Raw genomic sequence first — 17,848 nt, 5'->3', positions numbered from 1 at the left:
CAGAAGAGACAGATGTCTGCAAACTTTCTGCTTGAATTGTAACCCATATCTTTTATAAACACAAAATTTGCAAACACTGAGTTTCCAGTCTCAGGAAATTAAATTACTTCAACTGATGGCACTCCTTTTTGGATGTAAAGAAATGAGATTCAAGTTAATGCCTTGTCTAGTGCCAAGTAAAAGCTTTAACCAGAATCTCTTGTACCTTAGAACAAGATCTCATGCCACAAGGCTGCTGGATCTTTTGGGTGTGACTGCCAAGTTCTCACTTTTGAGAGTTATCTTTGAACAAAGCAAAGACCATATAAAGACAGCCACATTTTGGAGAAATGTGTTTTAGAGAAAAGCTGGTATACAGATTTAGCTGGAGAATGTTCTCCAAGAGAGACTGTAAAATTTTTCACTCAAGGAATTCTTTTAGTAGCCAAGATTCATACTTCACAATTTAGAACTTCTGCATACCCAACTGACAGAATTAAGATGCAGCGTAGGAGTTCACCCTGCACAGACGGTGAGCATAATGTACAGTCATCACAGAGACAACAGTTCAGAGATGGAAAAATCCTTTCAGGTTGTTCATGACAGATCTATGGCAATGGTCACCCACGACAATATATTTTTAGAGTTCTGTACAGCCCACTTCTACGTATGCTCCTCCCAGAGACCCTTTAATTCATACATACTTTTAAAGCTCACGTGACTCTCTTCAGCAAAGGTACATCATAGTATCACTTTTGGATCTGCACTTTCCCACATGGGCAACACGCTGTTGTGGAGCTGTATTTAAAGCAGGCTTTGGAACCAAGGACTTTGCAGTTTAACAGCATTAAAACAGCCCACAAACTTTTCAAGTACATATTTTATTTCATTCATATTTCACAGTCTTTTTCTGTAAAGTTTTAGCAAAAAGGTCATGTTTTATAACAGAGTTCTTAGGCTATTGTATTCAGAGCTAGCAATGGACTTTGAAAGTACGGAAAATATTTACATTCCAAATAGAACAGTAGAATTTCAAAAAGACATAGCAAAAGTAATCAAAAATACCAACATTTATTAAAACATAATAGAAAAGCAGCAGTCTGCCTGACCCATCAAGCTACTTTGCCTGCTAGTTGTCAGCAGCAACTGAAGACGCAGCAGGCCACTCAACTGACTGTACAGACTGGGACAGCTGTCTTCAGCTAACCTGTTAATATGAAGATTAAAAAAATCTGTCAGTTCATTGCTTACAGCTTTCCAATCAGAGGCTAATGTCTCTGTTCAGATCTACTGTACCACTTCTAGATTCTGGCCAGAATCAGGACCTATTCTGGTCCTGATGTAGTCAACTAATTTTCTCAATGCATTTCCAAGCTAACCTATTTTATTACAGTGTAGCCAAGAAAGGAAAGTCCTTATTGTTTAAAGCTTTAGGAGGGGTTCCAGGAATAAAGGCAGCTAAGAGAATCTGAACAGAATGGTACCTGATGATATATTTATCACCAGGGGCCTTCAACATACTTTTTTTTTTTTTAATAGATATTGCGTCAAGATTTGTCATTATCTAGGGACATAGTTCCTAAGGGACTCCAGATTTACACAGAAGAGTTCCAGAGTGAATTTTTCTAGTTCAGAAAATACTATTTAAGTCTGGACTGATGCCCAGTAGGAGATTTCTAACCAGCTGCTGGACTTTGTTCACAGATTTATTGAATATATATTTATACAAATTACACCAGCTGAAAGGCCCATTAGCCGTAAGCACACCCACCTCAGCCCACCCTCAGTGCTGTCACGGGAAAAAATACATGTGGTACTACGAAGATTATGAGAGATTTCCATCAGCTGAAGTCTCCCTAAGTCAGATGGCATTACCCTGCAAGGGAAGTTTTTAATTCCTTTTTACTCCATCAGAGCGGTGGAAATAGGATGGAGAAGAGGTCATCAGTAGACTAATTTTTCCTTATCTCTCAAACAGCTAAGATTGGACTTCATTTTTTCTGACTTCCTTTTATCTGTAGGTAGCCTGAGCCCATCACCTTGTTTTCTAGGACAGTCATTACTTAAAATACATATTCTGAACTTCAGATTCTCCTCTCCATTTAATAGGTAGAATAAGAACTTTAGGAAAAGTAGGAAAAATATCCTATGCTCTTTCTCATACCTCACATCTCTAGGTCTGTTATATATATCCGATCAATGGAACTGCCTCCTCTCCTTGTAAGAAGCTCAGAAGAAACAAGCTCATCTTCTTTCATAAATGGCCTAAAGGCACCATCACATCTATCCTGCCAAATGTCATTTGGTGCAGATATCACAACCGATAGACTGCGTCCAGATCGGACATGTCCTACATTGTCACACTGCACTCTGCTGCTTTGCTGGCTGAGTTTCGGTATTGCTGGGCTGTGCGTTCTGACACATCCTAGTATCACAACTATGGCAGGTATATTTAAAAAAATACATGACAGAACAGTCTATGAACACTTTTAATCAATTCCCACATACTGTACCAGTCTTCAGCAGGTGGGCAAGATCCCATGAATGGCGTGGCTACTAGTTTGCTACAGCTCCACTAGGGCAAACCGTACTACAATATTTCTCTCTAGGCCCATGGCTAGTACAAATAAGACTCATGTGCTTCCTCTTTGTAAGACATGTACAGCATTTCTTTTCATCAGTGTAAAAAGGGTGAAATCCCCTATGAGAGAGAAGTCCCTTACAATTTCTCTAATGCATCTATTTGAGGAAGACTACAAAAGCATTCTCTACAGTCTTCTGCAATATTGACACCCAGAGGCATCAGAAAATGAAAAGGTCTACTCACAAATTAGCAAGACATCCACTGTAGTTTCAAGTTTCTTTTTTAAAAATCTGAAACAGATCACAGAAGTAATCAAAGCATCAAAATACCCAGTCACCTAGATGGCACACTGAAATTATTGTCACACGGAAAGGAATATATCATAGATACATTTAATGTTCTTAGACAAAGCCATTCTCAGTTTTCTACACAGACCGCTCTGGAAAAAACCCTTCAGACTGGAGGGAGTGACATAGTAAAGTGTATACATAAACTGAAAAGAAATAAATATCTGTAAAACAGCTTTTCTAACGTGACTACTGTGGATCTCCACTAGCAAGATATCTTAGGCCAATATCTTACGCACACAGTAGTGTTAGCTGTATCTCAAGCAGGCTAGGAACGATACAAATCTATGTGGAGGAAAAAATGTTCTGGAGTTTGTTGGGTTTTTTGAAGGTCAGGCTTAGGCGGATAAAATTTTTAGGGAGTTTATCCAAGCTGACACATCCCCACCCCTACTACATGCACCTGATTTCTCTAAATAAAAAAAAGAGATGGAAGGGGATGGGAGAAGGACTTCACCACAGACCATTACGCTCCTCTCATTTCACCTCTCTTTTTTTATACTTGGAAACCTGATTTCGCAGAAGAAAATGGGCTTTATAAAGATATACATATCACGTAATATGCAATTAGTCTTGTCAAATTAATCCTGGTGAATGAATATCTTCCTTGTCCTTTTTTTTTTATATCACTGCAGCTGTTAATATGAATGTTTAATCTGTCAGCCACTGAGAAAATGCAAAGCCACCATCCTTGTATGCTTCTTACCATTAATGCACATGGCTTTGGAACAAACGCTTCCAGTGCAAGCCTTGTGATTTTTATTCACTCCAACCGTACAGATCAAAATCTAAAGTATACTCATCAAAACATGCCATTTCACTTGGGTCCTAAGACACTCATCACCTCACCAAAGACTGCAATGAATACAGAATGCCTCTTCACCACAACCAGATTTCCACTAATTCAAATGAATTAAAACCCCAAAGCCAGCCTCTCTGCTACCAAAAAAGACAGCAACAACCTGAAGATACCACCCCACCAACATTGTTTCCTCTCCTCATACCAAGCCCCTTTGCCTACTTGGCATTGATGATGGCCCAACAGTGCGGCCTGTTCTGCTCTTGCACTCTCAGAACTGACTATCTGAAGATGGGAATAGGAAGATGCTTGCAGAATACTGCAAATGACTGTCTTTTCACTGCAAGAATGGGAACGTGCCAGCAGAGCACATCCACGCTTCTCGAGTCCAAGGAATTATACAGAGTTAGCATGGAGTTCAAGTCACACTGCAGTACTAAGTACCCATTCTGTCAAGAACCCACCATACTATTCCAGTCCCACAGCTGGCCCTGAAGACAAATTGTTAATGGCAATGTGACTTTGCAAGTCTTGGACTCAAAAAATGCTCAAGTAAAAGTTTGAGACAGGAAAAAGGAGGCACAGAAATAAGTTGACCAACAGCTATGCACCTTTTTACTACATGTTGGGATATGTGGGGTCTTCGAGGTTGCTGTCAGCTTTGTCAGACCCTGTTAGAGAGGCTTCTAGCTCTGCCCATGACTGTGGAGCATTGTTCTTTATTGCCTCTATGAAAAGTTGTGTTTGGTGCTTCAGCCGGTCCAGCTCAGCCTGAGTCACCTGGTTCTGATGAATGAGCTCCTTGGTCTTTAAAGTGATCTCCAGCAACCCCGACCTGCGTAGCACAACAAGCGTATTCTGAAAGCGTCTGCACCTGCTTTGTTGCTGCAAGAGCAGCTCAGGGGTAGTGCAAATCTCTTCTGGTATCAGTGGGGGGCTCCACACTGCAGACTGCATTGTAGTCTGTGATGCACCCTCACTCTCATGAAGGGTGCACTTTGCTGCCTGCAGAGTTCCGAAAGGCAAAAGGGGAGTCAAACCTGGCACTTTCTGAGTGTCACTGGAAACATGATGAAAACCAGAAACAGCTGACAGTTTTCCACTTGTCACCAGCGCTGAAGAACTTTGCTGGTTAGAATCTTGAGGGGTCTTAAAGCTAACTGGTAGGTGGGCAAAAGGACTAGTAGGCAAGCCTGTGCTCATCAATACAGAAGAAGTCTCCATCTTGGGTGCTTCTGTGCAGAGTCGTTTATGGCAAGTGGTTTCCTGACATTCTTCTAGATCAAAGGAGTGATCTCTTTTACAGGGTTGTGGTGCTATTTTGGGATAAGAATTCAGGATGGGCAAGTAATTAGTGGAGTCACTTCTCTTTTTCCCAACAGGGTGAGGATTAATGGCAGGTGGGATTGATGGACGAAGAAACACTAGCTGTGGCTGAGCTGGAATCACTTCAAAGGATGGCTGCACAGTCCAAGACTGGAGCTGTGATGAACTCCCCTGAGAAGTGAAACAGGGAAAAAACAGAAATCTTACAAAAGCATTGTAAAAGAGGATCAAAAAAGTCTTAAATGAAACAGGTAGACTGTGACATTTCTCCATATTTGATATATATTGTCCAATTAATGTGTTCTGAACAGTTTTCCATCAAACTCATCCTTCTTCTTCTCTGACAACAGGGCATAACACTGGAATCAAAGTTGTAATCCATAATCCTTTTACTATGCAACAGCAGATATATTTAAAAACAATTCGATCTGAATGTATACATTTTTCCTAAAGAAGGATTACACCACATATTTCAATTGTTCATGTAAAAGTTCAATGCAGACTTGGAGTCAAACAACAAGTGCACAGAAAAGTTGAAAAATAATTAAGCTATGTAGTTATGAAATATATTAAGAGTCAAGGAAAGACTGCACAGACATTTTAGGAACAATTCAGACTCCCTGTGTTGAAAGGTAGCAACTCAAATCTTGTTGATTCTATTATAGCAAGCTTTTGAAATGGTTACTTAAAATAGACAACAGCTGTTCACTAAGTCTTGCAATCTTAAGCACAATACACGGTTTCAATAAATTTAAAAACATGAAGTAGAAAAAAAAATGCTGAATATCAACCAATGCAAGCAAAAAATCCTGCTGTAAGCCCAGAGGAGTTTAACTTCATACCTCTGGTGAAACAGTGCACTCCAATAAACCTTAAAAGCATTATATTTCAAGAAAAATGCCCATGTTTTCACTCCCTCCCACAAGCTATATTCTGGAATATAGGGGTATACATCCATTTTTACAAGATATTACCTCTTTTTCCTCCAACACATTACTACAGATCTTCATGAGATCCTCTGGCCAAAAACATGCCTGCTTTTCTCCAAAGATATCAAATGGTCTTCTAATATATTTAAGTCATCACCACTACAATTATACTAATATAATATTGTCAGGCGCTTTTTCAGTTCTTTACAACCTGGAACACAACTGGCATGCTTGCTGAAGGAACAATTTTTAGCTACCACAAATACATTTTATTATTTTTATTACTATACTGAGTCATCTGAAATCCATATCCTTTCCACCAGTCTCATAAGTTTTAAATGCTTATATGCTTTGACAAAGTCCCTTTCCCCAATTAATGATCTGAACTTACCAAAAACAGATACTATCCACTGATTACGACACTGAGACTTGGAGATAACATTCAATTACCTACTCTGACACAATGTTTCTTCAGTTCAGTGGGTCCTTACGGAATAGGGATACAGAACTAGAGAAGTATGTGGAGATGTTAGGAGTAAGGAAGCATATAAACACTGTGGCTATACATACACAGGACAGAACATGTAGCCTTAAGGAGCAAGGCTTTGGAGTCAGAAGTGGTCATGTCCTGCACAACTGTACAGCACCCACACAGCAGAGCCCCGGAATCACTGAGGCCAAAAGAGCTGTGGTAACTCTTTATCTTGTTCTTGGGTCTCTTCCTATCTCTTATCTACTTTATTCTCCTTTTCCTTCTCATATTGCACTCTGCTCTTGTTCCCCTACTCAAAATCTCATTTTCAGTAGAGGAGGACACCTTTATTTTACTAATTCTGCAAACTGTTGTGGGTTTTGTTGGGGTTTTTTTAATGAAAGCTGTGGAAGATAACATCCTGTTTAAAAAGCCTTCCTATTTATTTAGGACTTTTACAAGACTGACAGAAACCTTGACACAAGTAGCACTGTGTTTTTGAGAATTGATCCCTGCTTGATTTTTATTTTGTTTTTAGTAACATTGTTGTTAGCTGTTTATATTCTGAAATTGGGCCAGCAGGTAACCATCATTGTGCAGGATCACAGTGGTTCCAAGACAGAAGGACCATGCTGATTGAAATTGAAACTGGAACAAATAAACAGCAGTAACTGGATGCTGCCTTTTCTTTTTTTTTCTTTTTTTTTCTTTTTTTTTTTTTTCGGTCTAGTGTGCCCAACTGAGTGCAGTGCTGAAAAGACCATATTAAAAAGACAGCCAACATGACTATCTGAGATCACCAGGCATAATGAAAAAAGAGAAAAAGACACTTCATTATTATTCTGACCTAGACTTGTTGCTTTTGATTATTGTAGTAAACATTTTTCAATTTAACATTATTGTCCTTAATCATACATAATTAGCCTTAGATGTTATGACACATTGCTCAAGAGAACCAAGTGGTAATTTTATCTACCTCCAACACTTCCTTGCCAAATTCTGTCTTTGCTACACTACCAGGGTTTTTTTAATATATATGTGGTTGGTTTTTTTTTTATATATATATAAAGCTACTTATTATTATCTGCTTCTGGTAACTGTTCACAACACAACCTGGAGCTTAACATTAGACTGCCACTGCAATCAGTGCTTAATTTTTGAGCTCTGGGCCAAAGCCTATCAACTTTTAGCGAAGCTTGGCCTATTCCCTACTATAACTAACTTAAGAATTTGTTAACATAGTACTTTGTCCACACATCTAGGAACATGACTAAATATTGAAATTGTTTCTTGTCAAGATAAGGCACAATGCTCAGAGAACAGAATCATCTCCCCTACAAATGCATGATCTGCTACATACTAACAGAAACCCATATTTGTATGTATTGTGTATCACAATGATACACTGTGTTTAATAGGTCTTGCTTGCTGTCATAACAGATTCAGTAAAAAAAGAATCTGGATCTATACTACTTTTTCCCCTTCTCACTGTATTCTCAGAAGTATTCTAATAAAAAAAAAAAAGAACTTTTGCTCTGTTTCAAAAATGAGTGTGTACAGAGCAAGAGGTCTAATAACAGGACAGTACTTGGAGCTCCTGTATCTTCTATTAAAATGTAAAAGTTAGGGGTCTTGCAGATGTGCTGGAGGAATTACACATACAAAATACTGGAGAACATAAATAGGGAATATAACTGTTGCAATGTGAGCCATCACATGCAATTAAGGGAAACAACTACTAAACTACAAGTATCACAGCTAACTTCAGGTAAGGATTTAATTTTTGCATTTATAACATTCTGGATTAGTGTTTCCCACTGCATATGAAGCCCTTACAGGACCTAAGAACAAGGAAACAAACCTATCATCCTACTTCACCATCTTTATTGAATGAAAAAGACAACAGCAGTTTTCAAAAGCAAATCACCCATTTCTGTTTAATCTTTGGTGTTATTTACATAACATTGTTAAAGATGTATTTTGGGAGGATTCCTTTAAGACAAAGAGGTTTAGTAGATCTAGCAGAGCTTCTCCATCTCACTTTTTTTTTCCATCTTAGTGATTCTAGCCTGCCCCTCAAAAGAGCAGACTGTCACATCAGAACTTAAGTACCAATTACTTTCCAGACTGCAACAATGCAAAATCTTTTTGAAAGGAAAAGTATTTAAAAAAAAAAAATTAAGAGCATGGAATAGTTTTCAATATATTATTTCTTCCCTACCTGCTTAACTAACACATTTTTCATTACGACCATAGGAGAAAGTGCAGGAAAGGAGCTGCTTGTGGTCCTCGGGCATTGCCAAGGTCCATCCTCTGCATTCCAACACAACGCATTCAGCACATCCTCAGAGTCCGTCTGCTCCATAGCACTTGGGCACTCTGAACTTCCATCTGCCAGATGTAGAATTCAGCTGTTAGTTGTTTCCCATGCAACATGCTTACTACTTCCTTTCAACCAAGTCACAAAGAACAATAAAGTTTAGATCTGTAATATCAACAAAATTAGAGCTGCTGGGACAGCTGTCAAATAGCCTTTAATAAAAGGCTTTATATTTCAGGTCAGTTCTCATAGACACATCTTCTCCCCAAAAAATCTACGACTTTTTGTTCTTTTGTCTTTAGTCTCCAAGGGACTGCACGCTATCATGAAGGTTGCTCTAAAAAACTGGTACAGGAAAGAACTACAGGCTCCAGCATTGCCACATCCATTGTTTGTGCTGCAGGCATTTTGTGTCTTGAAATTTTCTATCTAAAAACCCAGTACAGGAGATATCTCTCACAAAAGCTTTTTTTTCTCTCCTTTAAAGGCCATCTTTGCAGTTTTGTTGACTATTAAAATGGCACACTGTGTCTACATTTTATTGATGTTATAACAATTACTCTCTGGTTTATCAGGCTCTACTGACAATCTGGTCAGCCCATAAGACACATTAGGCAGCATAATCCAACAGTTCCTTCATCACTGCAAAGAACAAAAAGTAATTTTGCCATCCTCACTTCTAGACTTTCTAGTCTGAGATTCTTCCATTAATTTTTTTACTAGTCACATTTTAAATTCCCATGCCATTCAAATTCACAGGATGAACTTTATAACTAGATAAAGTTCCACTCCAAAAGACTTCAGTGGTAGGATGATTGCAGATGAAACCTATCTTGCATAGAAAAGCCCTCCACGGTAATGAGACACAAACTGAAAGGGGTTAGTCAGATTTATCAAACATCACCAATAAAAGCAAAGCCTGAGCAAGATAACACACAAAAAAGTTAACACAGTGGTTTTCCAAACCTGAATATCCAGAGTCTTTGTCAGATTCAGCTGCCGCCATGCTGAGGCGATGGTTGAAGCTCTTCATTTCCATCACTTTGCCCAGTAGTTCCTCAAGGGTCTCAGGAGATGACTGTTTTGCCTGAGTGCTTCCATAGTGCCAAGGGCAGTTTTTAATGCCTTTTCCATCGAGGAACTACAAAAACAATTAAGAACAAAGACAGACTTTCTCTGAATCTAAAGAAAGCTCCATTAGCATAAGACAACAACGGTGGCCATGTTTCTCAATAAGGAAATCAGGTTATGAAAGGTTTGCTGTATCTGTAGAGCCATCTATAGAATCCTATTAAACTCTCTGCCTCACATTTGCCATGTTTATCACACATTTAGAGTAGAAAATAAAATTGCCAATAAAACAAGTTTATTCCCTGCAAAACTCTCTAAACTACGCATGTTTAATAACACATTACGGAGTAGAAAAGATAGGCAACAGTTCTTTGCGTCAACTGACACTTTGTAGACTCTTCTGAACTTAAGTTTTACACCTGCCTTCAGATGATTTTTCAAGTTTCAGGAAAGTTTTCATGAGCCAATCTTTCAGTCCCCTGCATCAACTACAAAAGAACAATATCATAGTAGGCATGGCTTTGAATCTTTTAGGATAGGCTAAAGATGTCAAAATAACAAAGGCATAGGAAGGAATAAACTAATTGAAATAAAAATATGGTACATGTATTTTAAGTTTTTAAAAAATCTTTACTGAATGCCATCAACTAATCAAAGGTATTTTAGAAGTACTGAAGACATGGATGAAGCTGAAGGGGTAGAATGCACCCATCTTATTCAGCTCCTTTCTTCAGGGGCTAAGCAAGACAGAGCACAGGGCAGCCAGTCTTACTCAATTACCTGAAACAGGACCATTTAATATTGAAAATTTCTGAGTAAAGTCCAGAGTAGATTCACCTGGAGAGCACAATACATCAGTAATTTCTAACTCCATTATGAATTCTGTTGGACAAGCTAAAAATTCCTTACTGCACACACAAAACTTGGCAAATAGGAACGTCATTTCTATATCTGCTAAAAAGGTAATGCCTAAATCTATATAGTTCAGTAGCATGGGTAACCAAGATAAAACAGCAAATACAAAGTGTATGGTTGTTATCTGTAACTAAAACAATGTCCCTCTGAGTCAAGGAGGACAGTTGCATGTCCTTTTACTCTGCCAGTGAGCTAACTAGAGACTTCAAGAAATACCTCAAAGTACTGAAAGAATGAAACACAGATCAAAAACTGATGTATTAGACATCTCTTCAGCCCCAAAAAGCAAAACAAACTAAAAACTAAAGGCTATTCATAAACAAGATTTATATCAAGAATTATAATTACTACAAAAACTTTGATGTCCCAAGGACTGAAACCCAAAACAAGACAGATGTGCTGAGTGAAGCCCATACAACAAATACAGCTAAATCTGGAAAACTGTGGTTTTGTTAACAGTCTGGTTCACTCACAAGAGTAAAGTAAGTCATCAGAGAAAGGAAACTTAAATAAGTTATCAGTGAACATGCTGGGGGCTAAAGAAATCCATACTGCTAGAAGTGCGACACGTAACATACCTGCAGTGCACTCCTAGGAGAGACATGGCCTTAGAAATGCCCTCTTCTTCCTGCACCCAGAATGAAAGGCTGAAACTAAAAGCTACGAAAATCAGAATAATGTAGTAACATAATGGCCTCCCATACTACATACTTGTCACAACCTTCAGCTGCTTCCTGAGACTAGGCAGCTTCTAATAAGACAAAGTTTCAGGTTCTCTGGAAGAAGGTAACTGAGAGTTTGGCTAACAGGAAACTGACATAACGAAGTGCAGAAATTACTTCTAATGTTATTTGTAGAAATTATTTTCCTATAAAGTAACCATTTGAAGTTATGTCTCATGTTAAAGCTTTGTATTTAAATTATAAAAACAGGAACTCAGGAGTCTGCATCATAGTCAGGCTAGCAGTCCATCCGCAGCAGTATCCAGTGCAAGCTGCTTCAAATGACATTGCAGCAGACATTCTGGAACAATTTACACTGAAATGCAAGTTTCTTCTTAAGGTCCTGCCAACTGGTTGTTAGAACTGTGCTCCAAAATCTCGAGCCTCGGCAGCTACAGTAATGAATTCTGAAATGGTAAGACGCCTGTCTATATAACTACAAGAACGATGGAATAATGGCCAGCAGAAGAGATTTTCCTCAAGTAGCTACTTGCATAGTCTTTACTTTCAGTTTTCAGTCACACCTGCCTGCCTGCTATCAGGTATGGAGCAAACACGATTATGTAAGAGCAACCTAGATGCCATCCCTGGAATGGAAGACATGCTTTAAGTCCTCAATCCGTGTTTTCACTACTTAGTCCTTTCCAAAACATCCCAAACCAAAACTAGAAACAGAAGGAGAGAAATAAGTAAAGTAAGAACACCTCATCTGCCAGCTTTGCATGAAGGGAAGCTTTGGGAAGGGCTGGCACATCTTTTTCTCTTATGGAACAAACCAAAACAACAAAACCACAACCCAAAATAAACAAACCAGAAGCGCCGCTCTCCCGAAACGCGGGCGTGCGATCCCTCCTGCCCGTGCCCGAACCAGAGCCGCCCCCCGGCCCGGCGGGAGGGAACTCCGCCGCGCACCGCCCGAGGTACCAGGCGCCCCGCCGCCGCCCAGGGCCGTCCCCGCGCTGAGTCCACCCGACCGCCCCTCCGCCCACACGCCAGGCCCGGGCCCCGGGGAGCCCCGAATCCCTACGGCGTGAGGAAAGCCCGCGCAGGCGGGCCGAGCCACGGGGCTGCCGGGCGCAGGCCGCCGCCCCGCCACACGGCGAAGCGCATCAACACATCCCAGCACGGCCCCCGGGCCCCGCGGCCGCCCCTCACCTGGGCGCGGGGCCGCCACAGTTCCGCCGCGCCGCGCATGCGCCGCATCCGCCCCGGACACGCCCCGCCCGGACGAGCCGCCGCGGAAGGGGCGCGCATGCGCACAGCGGGGCCGGTGTGGCAGGGCTCCCTGGGGGTCGTTTCTTGCGCTGGAGCTCTGAGGGGGCCGGGCAGCGCCATCTGAGCCAGGAGTTTGGGATGATGCGGGACTTCCCGAATGCTGTGCAAATGAGTACGATTGATCTTGACGCAGAAGTTTAGAATTCCATGAATGCGAGATGAAACGCTGACGGCCACTTAAAATATGAGGAAAGCAGCATCAAAGAAGTCCAGAAGCTTTACACTCGTCTCAAAGAGGGGAAACATGGTAAAAGGAGTCATCATAGAATCAATTAGGTTCTGAGATCATTGACTCCAACCTATGACCAAACACCACCCTGTCAATTAGACCATGGCAATAAGTGCCCTGTGCAGTCTTTCCTTCAACATCTCCAGCGACGGTGACTCCACAACTTCCTTGGGCAGCCCATTCCAATATCTAGTCACCCTTTCTGTGAAAAAATTCCTTCTAATGTCCAACCTAAACCTCCCCTGGCACAGCATAAGACTATCTCCTCTCATTCTGTCACTGGTTGCCTGCGAGAAGAGACTGACGCCCACCTGGCTACAACCTCCTTTCAGGTAGTTGTAGAGAGTGATAAGGTCTCCCCTGAGCCTCCTCCAGGTTAAAGAACCCCAGCTCCCTCAGCTGCTCCTCATAGGACTTGTGCTCCAGACCCTTCACCAGATTCATTTCCTGGCTCTGAACATGCTTTAGCACCTCAATGTCTTTCTTGAATTGAGAGGCCCAGAATTGGACACAGAGCTTGAGGTGTGGCCTCACCAGTGCTGCATACAGGGGAAGGATCACTTCTTCCTGTCATGAGTGAAGGATTTATGTGGTTGCTAATTATGAGGTAGTGAAATATGTGGATTTTGTTACCATGCATATAAAACAAGGGCAAATAAATAGGAGGAAGTAAATCCTCTGGTTCAATGAATATAACTAGAGTAGCTATTCTTGTTCTGAGAACTCCATAAATGCTACCAGCACCCAGAAATCTGTCAGAATACTTTGCATTCGGACATGAAAGCCATTCATTAGAGAAAACTGAAAAGGCTGTGTGGAAGGGCTAAGCAAAGATACAATGAATTCCCTGAACAGAAATGGATGAAATACTTTCATTGTTATGATGGTCTTGTTAAAGAACCTGAAACATACTGATTAAAAAGATCAACAAGACCTAATAAATTCCTGGGTAAAAAACAGAAGGACCTTTAATCTCCATGTAGTCTCATAACCTGTCAAATGCAAACCAAAAATATCTGTGATTACATGAAATGACACTGTCATTTTGAAAATACGACGTTGATGGATTCCAGTCCTACCAATCTGAAATGCTGTGAGAGAATGCTAGTGACACATATTCCTAGGATGTATTTTTGAGTATTTAAATGCCGGAGTTGTGTCTGACTTACATCTAAACTGTGGCGTGAGATATGTGATATCTGGACTCTGGATTTGGATTCCTTACTGTTTAGGAGGTTTGGCTTCTGAGGAATAGCATGTTAAGAATGCTGTTGTATCATCATATTTACTCAGGCATGGCCCTGTTTGCCTTATATCCAGACACAACCCTTACTGATCTCCACAGGTTTCTCAGGATATGGAGTATGTGTGGGTGCTCACTGAAAACAGCTCATCGGAGAGCAAGCAGCCTATGTTTGGGACAGACAACCTGCAGTTCAGTTCAGTTCAGGTGATTTGGAACAGATTTGGAATGTGTGATACCAGGCTTTCACTCAAGGGACAGCAGGTAGGAGAACCGAAATACTGTCTGTTTAATAGAGCAGTTTTCTTGGATAGTCAAGGTAAATCTGTTTTCTAAATAAATTAAATCTTTTCACTTGAATTCTCCTGGACTTCAGTTGAATTAAACCTTAGGTTTATATTGAGCATTATCATCTGAATTCTTCCTGCTCCAAAATATGCCTTTTTTGGTGGTTTTAATAATATTTCTGTCATTGCCCCTTCTCTTCCTTTTCCTCTCATTTGATTCTTCACTGATCCAAGATCTTATTTGCTGTGTGAGTTCAGTGACTACTGTCAGTGACAACAGGATGTTTTGCATTCTCCTTATGTTGTACAGTGGTTGATTTGTTTATCCTAAAGGTGAGTGTTTTGACAAATAAGTATTAACTTTTTGTTCACTTCCCTGTTTGTTCTGGCCATACAACAGGAAAAGTGTGAAAAGAATGTAAGTGAAGTATGACTGCATGTTTATTCAGTTCAGGTGTTTCAACACTTTTATTAAAAAAAGGTGTTGAATCTCTTCTTTCAGGAGAAGATGCAGGAATCATCTTTTATGTCTTAAGAGGGACAAAGGCAAGTATTTATCCAATAGGTGGTTAAATAATAGGTCTTGTGTGCTTACTGAACAGTTAATAAAGGTGTTGATTCATGGACTTCATAAATGCTTATGGGACAAAGAATCTTTTGTCCTAACACAGGAGTAGAAAGAAATGTTTGCCAAACTTTGAAAGTAAAGCATAGCCAGGTCAGAATAATGTGGTTTCATATTACATTGTCAGAACTGGAAATGCTAGGTCTGGAAACACCATGTACTCAATCTTCTTTTTTCATATACTTACTGATTTGTTTTGGTACTACAGACAAAATACAATTTAACAGGTACTCAATTGTATTAAGTTAGTCTACAAATAAATAGCTTTATTCATCTCGCTTCACTGAACCAAAGTCTAATATTTATTATATTTTAATACAGGTATCTTTGCTCCTTCTATCATTCACTTCTGTAATTTTAATACATAAATAGAAGAATATTGTTCAAATGATGCCTCCAAGTTTTCATTGGTTTCAACAAAAGAATGAATTCATACGAATGAAGTGTTTGCTTCACCTTTCAGCAGAGTGGCACTCAAAGGTGTTTCCTTTTATATTTGTGTTAGCTGTGTTGTTGGACATTAAAACAATATTACAGCTTCAAATCTGTTTGAAAGGACATTCCACATGTGGGTTTTTTTAATAATTAATATCTTATTTAATAATTATCAAAGCAGGAAATGTGTGGTCATGTGCTCTGACCTGAAGTCTATCACAGGTCATTGAATTTCACCTAGCAGTTGACTTAACAAGATTTTTCTCTGTATTTTTGCAATAGCTCTTTTTTCTTCTACATTTCAACTTTATCTAGGTATGCATCCTTTTCAAAGTACACATCTTTCATATTCTTGTATCTGTCTGCGACTTCATCTTTACCATAAATGTATCCAATTTTAGAGAAGGCAGAATGATGTTAATTTAAAAATAACAAATGATTAGCAGAGATGGCATATCAATAATAAAGCACTTTTGATGCTCTTTACACTCTTCTGTACTGTTTTATGTTCGAGGAGAACAAAAGCAGTTGTAATACCTCCTTTGCAAGCTCCTAGACTTTTGGGCCAACCGAGGATTTGGGGAAGCTGTGCAAAAGAGCAGCCCCAGTGACTCTTGCAGCATCAGAGCATTGCAGCAGCCCAGAGTACTCTGGACAACAGCAAACACTGTTGTATTCTCTCACTTCCCCAGCACAGTCACCTTCTCTGTCTTCAGTATAGTCTCCAGTGTGTGGGAAGCTACAGGATAGAAGGATAGAAGGATAGCTTTACTTAATGCAATGCTCTCTGGGAAATCTCCTCATGATAGTGTTATTTTCTGATGGAGAAATCTACAGGATTTATGCTGTCGTCATGCAAGAGCTACTGTTTGCTTCAAAGTAGACTAGATGTCATGTTTTCCTGCAGTTCAAAAATTATTTCTGTTTGTATGGTGGTGGTGGCTTTGGGAGTTTTTTTGTGTCATGAGTGTTGAATCTGTTAAGACCATCTCTACTGACTCTTTACTATGTATTATAACTTGTCCAGTATCTTCATTTTTCTAGTTTCATCCTAATTTTATGAACCTGAGAATTGTGATAAACTCTTTACATTCTACGTGGCTTCTGTATACCTGCGTTACTTTTAATAACCACTGGGTGTCGTGTGTCTCTTTGGATTACAGAATATAGGGAAGGACAAACATGGTCCAATCAAGGACTGCCTGTGGACTTTTCTTTCAGAATGAATAGGCTTTTATCTAATTTAGATAAAATTACAATAACTTTAAAACAATGTTATTTGTTTAGGCACATGGTGTGATTCTTGGGATTGTCTTGTACAGCGCCAGGAGTTGGACTTTGATGATCCTCGAGGGTCGCTTCCAACTCAGAATATTCTGTGATTCTGTTATTTATGTACCAAGGGCAACAAATATGAGGTAGGAGTACTACGAACAACAGCCTAATTCTCTGTGTGATTTATTCCCAATACCATTTAGCCAGTCAACTGAATGACAGGTTTGGTGGAAAAACCCTAAGATGTCAGTAAGTAATTAAGGATATCCTGAAGCATAAATGCATAATGTAGAAGAATTAAAGATGCATTGGTGGTCTCAAATCTGCATTTTCCTAACTTTTAGGAACTATGTTTGACATGGCTGTATTTGAGAATATTAATTTGGTAAGGATTTTGGCCTGTTATTTTCATAATTTTTACGAGCAAATGAAAAGGCAAGAATTTGTAACTTAATATGCAAGGATAACAAATGTACTTCATGCAGAAGAGAACTTAAATCTTGAACCTTCAGTACAGACCTGTGCTATGGAGGATTAAATACCAACCATATTAGTTGCACATAGAAGGATTACATTTCCTACAGACTAGTCATTAGAGAGATCATATGATGTGGTAACATTGATACAGGCATGTGCTGTGCCTCACAGTATGGATAGATGAGCCAAGGATGTAGACTGGACGTAGGCTTTCCGAGAATCTCAGATGCCGCTGTGACTCAGTTGCTTTCCCTGTAGGCTTGTTTTGTTAGCTGGCTGAATTAGTCTGGTGTGGGGGGCTTCTCTTAGTAGTGTCTGAGGCTTAGCTTAACAATATGTTTGTGAAATGTTCAGAATTGCTAGAATGATTTAAAAGACAAATACAGAACTGGCTCTTGATTTGTAGGGCAAAGTATGTTCCCCAATTGTAGGAATAGTAGCAGGATTTATATTACCTATAACTTAGAAATCTACACTGATTATCACAGCGAAAAACTGAACACTTTGTGTCCAATGCTGTGGGAATTGTGAGGGCTTA

At 39.7% G+C, this 17,848-nt stretch overlaps 1 protein-coding gene across 2 annotated transcripts; it reads right to left on the bottom strand.

Moving 5' to 3' along the window:
• Positions 1–841: 841 nt before the first annotated feature.
• Positions 842–12,814, bottom strand: CIPC (CLOCK interacting pacemaker). 2 transcript variants are annotated; one of them, XM_064658806.1, is made up of 4 exons: positions 12,620–12,814; positions 9,723–9,897; positions 8,658–8,827; positions 842–5,206 (listed from the first exon to the last, which is right to left on the bottom strand). In XM_064658806.1, the coding sequence occupies exons 1-4, from the start codon at positions 12,797–12,799 to the stop codon at positions 4,328–4,330; spliced, it is 1,404 nt and encodes a 467-aa protein (XP_064514876.1). In that variant the 5' UTR covers positions 12,800–12,814; the 3' UTR covers positions 842–4,327. The 2 variants fall into 2 exon arrangements, with proteins under 2 accessions (XP_064514876.1, XP_064514877.1); XM_064658807.1 differs by lacking the exon at positions 12,620–12,814 and adding an exon at positions 10,608–11,292.
• Positions 12,815–17,848: the final 5,034 nt, after the last annotated feature.

The sequence above is a fragment of the Pseudopipra pipra genome, chromosome 6 (genome assembly GCF_036250125.1).
Source record: "Pseudopipra pipra isolate bDixPip1 chromosome 6, bDixPip1.hap1, whole genome shotgun sequence".
Classification (NCBI taxonomy): domain Eukaryota; kingdom Metazoa; phylum Chordata; class Aves; order Passeriformes; family Pipridae; genus Pseudopipra; species Pseudopipra pipra.
This window is presented reverse-complemented; position numbering and strand designations above follow the sequence as displayed.

What these genes read in the sequence shown, in the direction of transcription:
- CIPC (XM_064658806.1), bottom strand. Translation starts at nt 12,799, where the DNA reads ATGGCGCTGCCCGGCCCCCTCAGAGCTCCAGCGCAAGAAACGACCCCC. An exon ending in TGTGGCGGCCCCGCGCCCAG is followed by an intron (nt 9,898 to 12,619) that starts GTGAGGGGCGGC and finishes TTGTTTTTGTAG; the next exon opens with TTCCTCGATGGAAAAGGCAT. An exon ending in CAAAGACTCTGGATATTCAG is followed by an intron (nt 8,828 to 9,722) that starts GTTTGGAAAACC and finishes TACATCTGGCAG; the next exon opens with ATGGAAGTTCAGAGTGCCCA.